General features: G+C 35.8%; 1 protein-coding gene across 1 annotated transcript in view; it reads right to left on the bottom strand.

Moving 5' to 3' along the window:
- Positions 1–14,113, bottom strand: part of LOC308526758 (cadherin-related family member 4-like) — a gene marked incomplete at both ends in the record, with an annotated part of 103,985 nt that overhangs the window by 43,938 nt on the left and 45,934 nt on the right. Inside the window, 3 exons of the mRNA XM_081101991.1 lie at positions 166–271; positions 7,917–8,073; positions 10,688–10,868. Of these exons, the coding sequence (XP_080958117.1) occupies positions 166–271; positions 7,917–8,073; positions 10,688–10,868 (444 nt within the window). The remainder of the gene's footprint in view (positions 1–165; positions 272–7,916; positions 8,074–10,687; positions 10,869–14,113) is intronic.

The following is a 14,113-nucleotide window of genomic DNA, read 5'->3' on the forward strand; positions in this document are numbered from 1 at the left end:
TAGTACATAGGCACTAAATAAGCCAATATCAGAGAAATAATTTAAAACTTTATTATAACATCATCAGAATATTTACAAGCATAATATACTTCTAAGAACTAATTTTTAAAATTACTCATTATATATAACTTAAAATATCGATATTGTAAATTAATAACTTCTTACTTGATAATACAGGATTTCCTTTATCAGACACTCTCACAAACAATGTGTATTTGAAGTGCATTCCTGCAAAAATAGCATTATCATAATCTAGATGTGTAGGCCCAACCTGCAAATAAAATATTATATTGATGAATATTGTTTTTAATTAAAAATCTTGCTTACCATGTATGTGAATTTAAAACCGAGATATTTAAGCTGTGGTAAAAAAAAAATAGTGAAAATGGTATTCTATCTAGCAGTGCTCTTCAATAGGGATATATTAAATAGTAATGTGAGCCCCAAATGTAAGCCTCATATGTAATTTTAACTTTTCTAGCAGTGACATTGCACATCAACATCCTAAAAGAAAAAAATTCTCAAAATAATACATTATATCAATAGATGCCAAAAAGCATTTGACAAAATCCAACACCCATTTATGATAAAAATTCTAAGTGAACGTCCTCATCTTCATAGAGAACATTTACAAAAATATATATTTTTCCAAAACTATGATAATATTTCTACATATCCTGGGACTTTGTAATTATCACCTCATATTGTAGAAGTATACTGTTGGCAAAATTAGGGTTACATAGTTGATCTGCATTTGTCTACACTGCTTCATTTGCCATAGATTGCCTTCTCCTACTCCATACATTTTCTTTATAAATACATGCTCTGGTGTGTATTTAAGATTTTAAAAACTAAGTTGTCAAGAATTTATTTGCATTTTTAAAAAATGAGTTAGTATTAGCAAGAATAATCTCTCAGAAGCAAGCTTTAACTTGCAGCCTTAGAAACCATTCAAACACAGAATTTGAGATCCACTCTGTGAGAGAGGTTAAAGTATCTCATATTTTTGCTCTTTCACTTTCCTCTCCTGGGAGGGATTGCAGGGCAGGCATGATGCATTCAGGATCTTTCATAATGTTAAAGGAAAAGGGTGATGTTAAGAATCTCCCCCTTCACTGCTCATGCATAATCACACAATCCTCAGGGTGGCCATAGCTGAAGTAGGTCTGAGGCCATCCTAGAGGGGTGGAAGGAATGCAATTGCGTGCTGTGTCTCCAGTTCCTCTGAGGTCCTTTGTGTGCTTTAGCTACACTCCCATTAATTATTTTCCTTAACAAACAGCCAGCACCTATTAGGGAGGGAATTTATGTGTAGCAACTGAGTGATGAGTTGGTGCAGAAAAGCATAGGTGAATAGCATTGTTTTCTTAAGAACCTACAATGTTTCAAGAATTATAAAAATTGGGGTCTGTAAATGAGTTGTCAAATGGGAATAAATAGTTTCTGCATGAATGAAGTAGAATATTAGTAGTGTATTAGAATGTACTTTTCAACCCTATAATTCTGTAATCTATATTCTAAGTATATATAAATAGAGGTGGCATGAAGAACACAGATGGCACTGAACCAGGTATCAGCAGAGAAGCTAAAAGCAGTGTTACTATTAATTTACTATATGCCTCCTCTCAACCTATTACATTAAAATAATTTGAAAAAATAGAAAGGAATTGAGCATTGAAAATAACTACAACAAGAAAATAACCAAAGGCATACACAAACATACACAAAAATTCTATTTATGCCAGAGAAGTCAGTGCAGGCCACTGTAGAAATAAAACTGTGGGAGTTGGTATTACAAATGATGAAAAATATTAATTGAATTCCTACTTCACTCCACATCACAAAACTAGTTCCCTGGTGTTTAGAAACCTTAAATATGAAAGAAAGGCCACTTGCTAAAATATTTCAGGAATATATAAGATATTTTTCAGAATATATAAATATATCATACAAATCAATAAGGAAAATATATAAAACAAGAATTTGTTAATACATGTCCATGCTTTTTACACAACAGAAACACAATTATTTCATGGTGTGTGTGTTTTTTCACACAATTGATGAATGTATGAAAAGATGTGCAACCTCATTACTAATCAGGCAAAATCATGTTAAATGTGTAAGAGCACCAGATACTGTGATAAGTATACTGATCAAGAACAAAGCTTACACATGGCTGGTGCGAGTGGAAAGTGAGGCAACAATTTAGCACTACAGTCACTACACTACAGGTAGGAGTCATGATGAACACAACAACACGAGATTAAATCAGACTCAAGAGAAAATGAAGCACTCAGGAGATGCCCTAAACAGGTCAAGTATGAGGCCACTGTCAGAGCAACACAGCATATACTGTTTTACTGCAAATGTTTGTCTTCTAAGTAGAAAAATATACTCTGAAAAATAATGATAAAAATATAGTATAGTAAATGCATAAACTAGTATTATTTTCATTTATTATCATCAAGTATCATGTACTGTACTGTAAGCTATACTTTGATAGTACTGACACTGCAGTAGGTTGTTTACACTGCATTGTGTTATGATGTTAAGATGTCTATGCTGTTACCAGGTGATGGGGATCTTTCAGCTCTGTTAAAATACTATGGGTGCACTGTCATATATGTGGTCTGTCATAAACTGAAATGCTGTTAGGAGGTACATGATTGAATCCAATGTAGATGACCATTTACCTACACTATGACATGCAGATTTGTTCTTAAGTAGAGAAGGTGTTGCATGTAGGCAGCAAGAGAAATGCTGAAGAATATTCATCGTATCCTTAAGCAAAATTCAGAAGGAAATCCAAATCTCTAACTATGTGAGTGAGAATGGTTATAGTCACACAGGGAATATTAAGACATATAATGAAACTGTACAGCTACTAAGTAGCTAGCTAGATAGATAGATAGATAGATAGATAGATAGATACTCATCATACATAGATAACTCTTAGAGATATAACATAAATGAAAAACATTAAGTCACAGGAGACTGAATAGGATATGATACCACTTTTTTAAAGCTCAAGAGCTAAGCAAACCAACAATGTTATTCAGGAATATATACATAGATGATAAACCCATAAAATCCCCCAAACAATGACAAATACAAATTCAGGATATTGGTTGTTTTTGAAGGTCAAGCAGTAGGTAGGGATGAGAAAATATAGTAACACAGCTGTTAGGAATGTTCTAGTTCTGAAGAGAGGTGATGTGCTTAGGGGTTTATTTTATTGCTATGTGTCATAACTTGCAAATATATTATCTTGTAAATATCAAATATTACATCATAAAATAGTAATTAAAATGAATTGACTAATAAAAATATATGGTGGTGATGTTTCAGGTCAAGGCTCATTAAAGAGAAATGATCTAATAAAATATATGATTAGCAATGCTAATATAAAGAACCATTCATTTTATTATTTTATTAATAAGTTAAACATACATGAAATGGTTTGGATTCCTTATATAGCAATTAGTTGTGCAACACTAAAATTACAGGTCTATCATGGGTAGTCTGGTGAAGGTCACTCCTCAATATTTTAAGATATATTCAGAGTTGATATCCGCTAGTCTATTAGAGCTTCATTCATTATTTTAACATAAACTCTTGGTGCTTATTATAAATCCCAGTTTTGAATGACTGCTAAGTCTCTTTCTCTTTTTTTCATCCTTTAGAATATACATGCAAATGTATGGCCATCTAAGAACAAATTTTATTTTTTAAAAACTAGTGTCTTAAAACTCAAACATTGTTGGAAAGCCATATAAATATATGTTCTATGTTCTTTTGACAAAGGCTTTATTAACTAAGCATTAAAATTGTGTCACTAGCTTCTCTTGATTGGCTGCTGTAGCAAAATAAGAATATTGCCATATTAATAACCCTTTCAGCATTTTTTTTGTTAATGCTCATCCAAGGACATTTTTTTCCATTGATTTTTTAAAAGAGAATGTAAGGGAGAGAGACAGAAAAGAGAGAGAATGATATGAGAGAGACACACATCGATTTGTTGCCTCCCACGTGCACCCCAACAAGGATAATGGATTGAACCTGCAACCAAGGTACATGCCCTTGACTGAAATCGAACCCACAACCTTTCAGTCCATGGGCCGACTCTCTATCCACTGACCTAAGCTGGCTAGGGCATCCTTTCAGTTTTTAAGGAAAATACAATTATTCTCATTCATATATATATATATGTATATATATAGATGATAAACCCATAAACCCATTGTGTATATATATCTATATCTATATCTATATATCTATATATCTATATATCTATATATCTATATATCTATATATATATATATATATATATATATATATATATATATCTCCTATCTAATAAAAGAGAAACATGGTAATTAGCGTACGACCACTACCCTTCCCATTGGCTAATCAGGGTGATATGCAAATTAACTACCAGCCAAGATGGCAGCCGGCAGCCAGGCAGCTTGAAACTAACATGAGGCTTCCTTGCTTCAGTGACGGAGAACTCCAATGTTCCCCGCCTGCCGCTGCTGGCCTCTGAGCTGCAACTCTAAGCAACTATGTTACAAATATAGAAGCTAAACAAAACCCCAGAAACCTGCTTTAGTTCCCGGGCTTCAGCCAGCAGGATCGCAACATTGTTTCAAATACAGAAGGTAAACAAAGGCCAGAAACCTGCTTTCAGCAGCGGAGGCCTAAGAGCTGGAGCCTCAGAGCTAAAGCTGGCCCAGAATAAAAGAAGAAAAAAAGAAAAAAAGGAGCAGTTGGGAGCTTCAGTCACCTGCCAGCCTGAAAACAGCCCTCAGCCCATCACCCAGACTGGCCAGGCACCCCAGTGGGGACCCCCACCCTGAAGGGTGTGTGACTAACTGCAAACAGCCATCATCCCCTCACCCAGGCTGGCCAGGCACCCTAGTGGGGACCCCCACCCTGATACAGGACACCCTTCAGGGCAAACCAGCCGGCCCCCACCCATGCACCAGGCCTCTATCCTATATAGTAAAAGGGTAATATGCCTCCCAGCACCGGGATCAGCGTGACAGGGGGCAGCGCCCGAACCCCCTGATCACCCTGCGGCTCTGTGTGTGACAGGGGGCGGGGCCACAACCTCCCTATCGGCCCTGCTCTGTTCGTGACAGGGGAAGGCGCCCCAACCCCCTGATCAGCCTTGCTCTGTCCCTGATAGGGGGGAGCTCCCCAACCCCCTGATCGGCCCTGCTCTGTGTGTGACAGGGTGCGGCGCCCCAACTCCCTGATTCGCCCTGCTCTGTGTGTGACAGGGGGCGGTGCCCCAACTCCCCTATCGGCCCTACTCTGTGAGTGACAGGGGGGAGCTCCCCAACCCCCTTATCGACCCTGCTCTGTGCGTGACAGGGTACGGAGCCCCAACCCGCCTGATGGGCCTTGCTCTGTGAGTGACAGGGGGCAGTGCCCCAACCCCGATTGACCCTGCTCTGTGTGTGACAGGGGGTAGCGCTGCAACCTGCCCATCGACCCTGCCTTGAGTGTGACAGGGGGCGGTGCCCCAACCCCCCAATCAGCCCTACCCTGAGCGTGACTGAGGGTGGCATTGCAACCTCCCAATCCGCTCTGCTCTGTGCATGACAGAGGTGGTGCCCCAACTCCCCAATCAGCCCTGCTCTGAGCCTGACCAGGGGCTGCACCTAGGTATTGGGCCTGCCCTTGCCACCCGGGAGCAGGCCTAAGCCAGCAGGTCGTTATCTCCTGAGGGGTCCCAGACTGCGAGAGGGCACAGGCTGGGCTGAGGGACCCCCCCTTCCCTCCGAGTGCACAAATTTTATATATATATATTTTTTTAATGTGCCCAGCTGGCATGGCTCAGTGGTTGAGCATAGACCTATGAACCAGGAGGTCATGGTTTGGTACCCCGTCAGAGGACATGCCCATTTCTGCAGGGGGCTGTGCAAAAGGCAATTGACTGATAATTCTCTCTCATCATTGATGTTTCTTTCTCTCCCTCTCCTTCCTTTCTGAAATCAATAAAAATGTATTAAAAATAAAAAAGGGGCTTGTATCATATATCGGTAATTTTGAAGCAGGTCAGAATTCCATAATTTACAGAAAAAGTTAGAAAAAGTCATCATGACCCAATTCAATTCTGCCCAATTGTGCGGCAAATTTAACAGTTTTTGTCAAAATTAGAACAGGTCCAACATAATTTGTCTTGTTGCTTTTTGTTCATATATTTTGTGTGCTTGTTTTATTTTATTCTTATTGAAAGTTGCTTGAATAAGGAGGAATCAAAGAAAAGTTATACGCTTTCACAATCTGTACGTTATTAATTTAAAATATTTTTGATATTTTATTATTTCTATCATTATCAGGGTATAAATTAATATATAGTTTATGAGGAAGTGTTGTAGCATTCTGGTCAGATTAATAATGAATTTCAGTGGCAAAGAATTGTGAAAATGTGGTATGCATTTGGGAGTAATTTGTTACTAAATCCTGTCAAGTCATAAAACTATTTCACAATCTAATGTTGATTTATTACTCATTAATTTAGTCACTGATTAATATAAATCTAACAAGTACTGAATGGGTGCCAATCATGAGTTTAAAAACAGATTTTTTTTCTTTTCCTGTCTAATTGGAAGACAGAGATGTTCTAAGTATTTTGGGAAAGAGATAAAAAAAAAAAAAAAAAAAAAAACCAAAAAAACTCTGTGAGAACCCAAAGAGAAGCACCTGTCCCAGATAAGAGGGAGAAGAAATATCCAGAATGACTTGCTATAAGAAGTGAAGTCCAGCTGAAACCGGTTTGGCTCAGTGGATAGAGCGTTGGCCTGCGGACTGAAAGGTCCCAGGTTCGATTCCGGTCAAGGGCATGTACCTGGGTTGCGGGCACATCCCCAGTAGGAGATGTGCAGGAGGCAGCTGATCGATGTTTCTCTCTCATCGATGTTTCTAACTCTCTATCTCTCTCCCTTCCTCTCTGTAAAAAATCAATAAAATATATTTTAAAAAAAAAAGAGAAAAAAAGAAGTGAAGTCCAAAATGAAGTCTGTGCAAAAGTGTATGGATAATGAGGGCAAAAAGAGCTGGGGTGCATTTTCTAGCAGCAAGTACAGTGTGAACACTAGGACTAAAAGTCAGAGCTGAGAGACAGCACAGTGTTTTAAGGCTGTGAAAGTGATCTGTGCACCTCGATCACAGAGTGTGGGGCTGCGGACTGAATAGTAAGGGTGTTAAGGGTTTGCATGAAATGCAACTTGGGGCTTGGGTAGTAGTCCAATTGCAAGAGATTGTGTCAAATCAAGGCCTCATAAAACAGATTGTTACATATCTAAGTCTTTACTTATCCAGGCCATGTCTGTTGTCTTAGCCAGTTGGTGAGCAATTTTTATCATAAAAATTCCCAGCTATATTAGCCATAAATAATAGCCATGAATCCTGTTTGGACACAGTGCCTAATCCAATTCTTCCTACTCTATTTAAAAAACATGACCAAGCAACTTTGGTCTCAAAAATTACTAAAAATACAATTTAGGTTTACTGAATTGGTAAGAGAGTTAAGCTATTACATGTTCCAAGATACAGTGATAAAATATGCATATTTATTCTGTTGTATGTGTTATATAACATGCTTATTAATGGCAATCACAGTAATTGCAACACATACAAAGAAATAACAAGACCTTTCTCACAGAAATATTTGTTCTAGGAAATTTACAACCTTCCTAGTTCAGTTCCCAAGATCAAAATTGCATTCCAGCATTTATCCCAAAATAAGCTGTTTTGTTGGCAATTTAAGGTTCAGTTAAAAATACAGGAACAAATTCTGCCATCAGCTATTTGAACTACTGTACTTCATTAAGAATTCTATTATAATATTTTTTTTATCTAAGGTTAATCATAGGGCCAAAGTCAGAGAGCAACTTGAAAATACTTACTTTCAGTTCATTGTTCATGAGAGTAAAAGTTTCATTTGCAAAATTATCTAAAATCAAATGATAAGTAATATTGTTATTGGGAACAGTTCCATCCTCATCTGTACAAGTTAGAGAGACTAAAGGAGTTTCAACTGGAATGTTTTCAGGAAGTTCAGTTCTGTAATGAGTCAAATATGAGAAAAAAATGTGGTGAAGTATGTTAATCTAGATGTATACAGATGATAATATTTCATTTTAAAAGGTTTTAAAATGTGCTCATATTTTAAATAACCACTTCTGCCAATAATAAAATTATCGTGTTGGTTAAAAGTTGTGAACGATAAGGAAATATTTGGCATTCTTGCTAAGGCCTAAGGAAAATGACCTGCTATTATATTGGGTTAATAAGCAGCAAATTTAATAAGAGACACACATAAAAATTGTCAGTTTGTACCTCAAATTCATAATTTTCTATCTCTAAATCTTAGACATAAAAGTGACCTATAATTACTCCATACTTTTGCTTTTAGGCAGGTGGTTACTGGATTGAAATTCTGAATGCTCACAAAACGATAGCTGTGATTTAGTTCTGTGAGAATACTGCTTTGAAATTTGTGGGAGGTAAAAAAGGGAAACTGAGATTGGAGATATTCAGGTAACAGAAGCACAGACAGATGATTCATTGTCACAATTTAATTATTCACAAGTCCATTTTCCTTACCTGTGCTTTTCACCTATCTATTCAGTTATTCTAGTTTTAAAGTAGTGTTTTGTCTTGTGTCCTTGAATGTAGTTGTATAACATCACTTGGGTCATTATCAGAACAGTTTCTTTCAGAAGTTACCTTTGCCTTCTCTCTCCTCACTATGACTTCTCTACAAGTCTTCCTTTGAATAATCATTTTTAAAAACATAAACATTTAAAATGTTTTTGTTTGGGTTACCTTCTGGGATTTCAGTTCCTCAAAAATAACTTTTTACAATGGGAAGTAAAGAGCACTGAACAAATATGAAACTTTAAAAAAATTCTGTTTGATAGGGAGTTCCTTAAATTAATATTACACTCAAATTAATGAATTGATCTCCACACATAGCTTAAGCTATAGTTATCCTACTGCAGAGTGTCTGTTATATCTATTTGCCAGTTAGCAGGGACTGTCAATTTTTACCAATGTTCGTTCGTCCCTGTCTATATCCCAGTCTCCCTACAACTTTCGCAGGCTGTGGGTGCGAGGAGGGGAGAATGTCCTCTGGGGGTGAGGGGAGAGGAGAATGTCCTGGCAAATGAAGCGTGATGGGAAAAGCTGTGTACATCAGCATAGACAAGGTGAATAAATATTTATGGTACCTTCCACATGCTCTCACTCTCTCTGATCTCTTCATGTAGTTGAAAGCAAATGGCAACAACATGGCAAAGCCAGAGGATCCAATAAATGAGGACTCCTCAGTCATAGCAAAGAGGAGTGCCACTCAGGAGAGCCAAGCCAACTTCCTTGCTCTTTGCATAAAGGACAGAGAAATGCTTATTGGGTTTAGCCACTGATTTTGTTGTTGTTATGGAACTAGTGTTATGTTTTATGGTGGTTTTTTTTTTAACCAAATTAGGTATTGTTTTAAAATAATATTTCTAATTTTAATTACTTGCAATACCTTAGGTTTGAAAAATAATGGAATAAAATGTAAATTGTCTTATTTGTTAACAGACTTCTAACATACCTCCAGTAAGAATCTATAGACTACTAGCTAGAAAAGAAAGTAAGAGCACTTTACAGTTAGGGTGGCTACAGAATGACTGTTTATTATTTCTATCTTTGTATTTTTTAGTAAAACATATCTCTGACAAAAAGTCTACAAACTGAAAGTCGATTTTTGAAGTACAACAGGGCAACGGCAGTGTTTCTATGTGTGGATTTTGGATTATGTATTGTAACTACAAAGTGATCAAATGTGTGCCTGCAATAATACTAGTAAAATATTATTTTAAGTAAGAATTAAGTTGTTCAAGAGCAGACCACCAAAACACTTTTATAGCATTGTTTAAAACACTGTGTCTGCCACATGAGTGAAAATTCTGATTAAGCTGGAGCTGCCATTGCTCAATTTGCAGGACTATCAAAATTCTCTCCATTCAGCTGATTTTAACTCACATTGGCTTGATGATATAAAGCACACATGTCTATGGTTTTCTTCAGGTGTGGACTATTACACACACTGTTGGAATGGAATATATAATCAGAATACCAAAAAAGAGCACTAAAGATCAGAAGATTAGTGTTTCAGGATTTAGTTTACTACTAATTAACGTAAACTTTATATGTAAATGAAGTCTTATAGATTTGATACTCCATTTATATAATGCTAATAACATATCATGACTGCATTTTCAAATCTCTATGTAATTAAAAAAGAAACACCAAGGCATGTGGCTTTGAAGTAATCTTTAAATTAATGTCAATAAAAAATTAAAAATGAATTTTAACTTTGTTATATTTTGTACATATATGCATACATTTAAATGTGATCATTGTTTAATCACCCTGAAAACAAGGGGTACCAAAGTTATAATTTGAAGTATATTTAATTTTCATTTTTATAAATTTTTGAGACAAAAAAAGGAAGATCCAATTGTATCAGGGAGGAAAAATAGAGAGGCTGCAAATTGTTTAAAATATAGTAATGAAGAAATAAAAGTCTTACTCTTCATTCCAAAAATGGTATGTCGGTTACCCATTTATTTTTCTCTTTTTCTCTCTATGCCAAAATCTGAAGGCCAAATTTTTAATAATAACTTACATGTAAATATCCTGAATGCATTGAGGTGGATTGTCATTAACATCTTGCAGAATCACTGTGAGTGTCCCAGTTGTGGAATGCACTCGTTCATTGTCATAAGCTCTAAAATATAACACCCAGGAATGTGGGGTGGCTGTGTCTTCATAATCCAAAGGATAGGAGATTGTGACTTCTCCTGAATCTAAAAGATAGACAAATGCGACTCTGTTCAACATTTGCTAGATGAATATATTATGAAATTAAGTAATGACATGGATAAAATAGTTCTAGAGATAAACTATAAAGGACAAATCACAGTTTCTGGCCTGATGAAGCTCATAATTGAGGATCCGTAGGGAATGGTTAGCGATGTGGAATAGTGAAGCCTCCTACACTTATAGACCAGAAACTATTTTGTGAGAGGGTCATGATGGATAAGGTGAATCCTAGGCCGAGTGTTGAAAAATGAGCGCAGAAAATCAGAGAAGATTGGGGTGGAGAGAGGTTGCAAGGAGGCAGTTATTTATGGTAAAGGGAAGCCAAAAGAGAGAAATAAATAGGATCCAGACAGGTGCAACAGCCACATGGAAAGGAAAAAAAATACATACAAGAACAGATGATCATTATGAAAATAGTAAATTGCCTAACTGAAGACTGGGTGAGATATGTTGATTGCAATAGTGATGCAAAGAAAGGATTTTAATTCATATGTAGCAGGTAGATTTGATAAACGTGTTCTGGCTGATTAGCCATGTGTAATTGAGGTGGGGTAACAAAGGTGGATTGAAGGCAATGAAATTCTTTATATCTTTACTATAGTATTCTACCCACTTCTAAAATTACGTTATTTTAAAGATATCATTTATTGCAATTGAAAAATCAATTATATACTCCTATTATGATGGGGCATATACTTCCCTGGCTAAAATAATATTTATTTTAAAAATTTACAAATACAAGAGAATAACACAATAAAACCCTATGTACACATCACTAAGTTCAATGATTACAATTGATGGCAAATTTTGTTTCATTTATAGCATTACATACTTTATCCCCTACCTGAATTATTTTGAAGAATATCGCAAATAACATATTTCTTTATTTGTAAGTATTATCTATTCTTATTAATATATTTATTTATTTAATCCTCATCCAAAGTTATTTTTCCATTGATTTTCATAGAGAGTGGAAGATAGAGGGCAAAACAGAGAGAGACATCGATGTGAGAGAAACACATCCATTGGTTGCCTCCTGCATGTGCTGACCAGAGCCTGGTCTGGGGAGGAGCCTGCAACCAAGGTATGTGCCCTTGACCAGAATCAAACCTGGGATCCTTCAGTCCACAGGCCTAGGCTCTATCCACTGAACCAAACCTGCTAGGGTTGTATTATGTATTCTTTTTTTAAATATTTTTTTTTTTGATTGCAGAGAGGAAGGGAGAGGGAGAGATAGAAGCATCAATGATGAGAGAGAACCATTGATCAGCTGCCTCCTGCAAGCCCCACACTGGAGATCTAGCCCACAACCCAGGCATATGCTTTGACTGGGAGTTGAACTGTGACCTTCTGGTTCATAGGTTGATGCTCAACCACTGAGCCAGGCCAGTTGGGCAGTATTATCTGTTCTTACAGGCAATAGACTCTTCTTTTAAAATATAACAATGATATATTTACATACCCAAAACATCACATTAATTCCTTAGCATCATCATATATCCAGTAATGATAAAATTCCCTGGATTTTTTTTATTATGTTTTGTTTCTTTTCTAATTATCATCTAAGGAAAATCCATACTTTGTAATTGTTTGTTTCCTCTTAAATCTCTTTACTCCATAAGGTTCTCCAAAATTTTAAAAATTTTGTTTCATATTCTGGTGGTCTTTACTTGATCAATTAAGTGGTAACACACATGCACACTTGCCCCCTCGATCTATCTTGAAAATTATTGCATAATAATATGGAGAGGTGCCTCAATTTTTGGTAGGTACATATTGTTTCATTGCTTACATGTATCATGGTTTATACAACAAATACCCTATGGGTATTTTCAATAGTTATTAAATAATGTTTCAATAAATGTCATGTGCATATGTCTTTTTATATTTTTGCCAATGTATTTGAGATGTTTTCTAAGGTAGGATTATAGTCAAAATATAAATTCATATGCAGTTTTCCTATATTCTGCTAAATATTTCTTCATAAGAGTTTAGTATTTTTCACTTCATCAGCAGTATATGAGGTCTGTTTTCTCACTGCCTCACCAACAGAAGATATTGTCTAACACAAATTTTTGCTAATATGATAGGTTAAAGCAGTCTTTCCACTTACATTTCATTTGTCAAAAGACACTTATTTCCTTCCTTGCCCTACAGCCATTCCAAACTTTTCTGCCTCAGTTTCCTTTGCTTATTTTTCAACACTCAGCCCAGGCTTCACTGTTCACCATTTACCCCCACCCACCATGACCCGCCTATAAAATATTTTCTAATCTATGCAATTCAATGTGCATCCAAACCATTTGGAGATTATGGACATCAGATCAGAAATTTATTATCAAGTGTTTCAGAAAAATTTTCCCACGTTTGTGATTATTTAAAACAGTAATATTTCATTTTCAATTTTGAGCAAGATTGAGAATTTTTTTATATGATTGAGAGTCAATTTCAGCTCCTCTAAACTGTTGATTCCCATCTTTAAGCCATTTTCATACACAATTGTTACTTTTATTTCTTCTAATGTGCAGATATTTCCCAATTTCTTATTTATATTTTTACTTTACTTATGGTGACTTTGTTTGTCTGCCATAAAGTTGTCATGATGATGATGATAATGGTGATGATGATGATATAATGATTACATGACATTCATTCATTTGTAATCATGTGGTTTCTGGATTGGAAGCTGTAGTTATAAAAGTCTTTCCCATTCGCAGGTTTGTAAAGAAATTAATTAATACAGAGTGGGGCAAAAGTAGGTTTATAGTTGTTTGTGTAGAAAATAATACAATAATTAAATAATAATAATATAAGAATAAACGGTGTTTTTCGTACTCACAGCTGTAAACCTACTTTTGCCCACCCTGTGTTTTCTATTATCTGTGTGGTTCCATTTGTAAAAATTATCTTATATATTCAACTTTTTTGATATACAGTATAAAATATTTTATTTTTCCTAATGCTATCCAGTAACTACAAAATTTATTGAAATGTCATTTTTTCTGCACTTTTACTGAATAATACATTTTCATGATCACAGGACTTCTATCAAGATTTCATATTCTGTTCACTATGTCTAACTGCTTAATCGTGTGTCAGCATCACATTGTTTGCAATTCAGAGGCATTGTAATTTGTTTGAATATCTATTAGACTCAGCTTGTCCTCATAGCTCTTCTGTTCCAATTTGTTTCCTTACTATAAATGCTTTTTGTTTCTTTAGCTCCAGG

Source organism: Myotis nattereri (genome assembly GCF_964212035.1).
Source record: "Myotis nattereri genome assembly, chromosome: 11".
In the NCBI taxonomy this organism is placed as follows: Eukaryota; Metazoa; Chordata; class Mammalia; order Chiroptera; family Vespertilionidae; genus Myotis; species Myotis nattereri.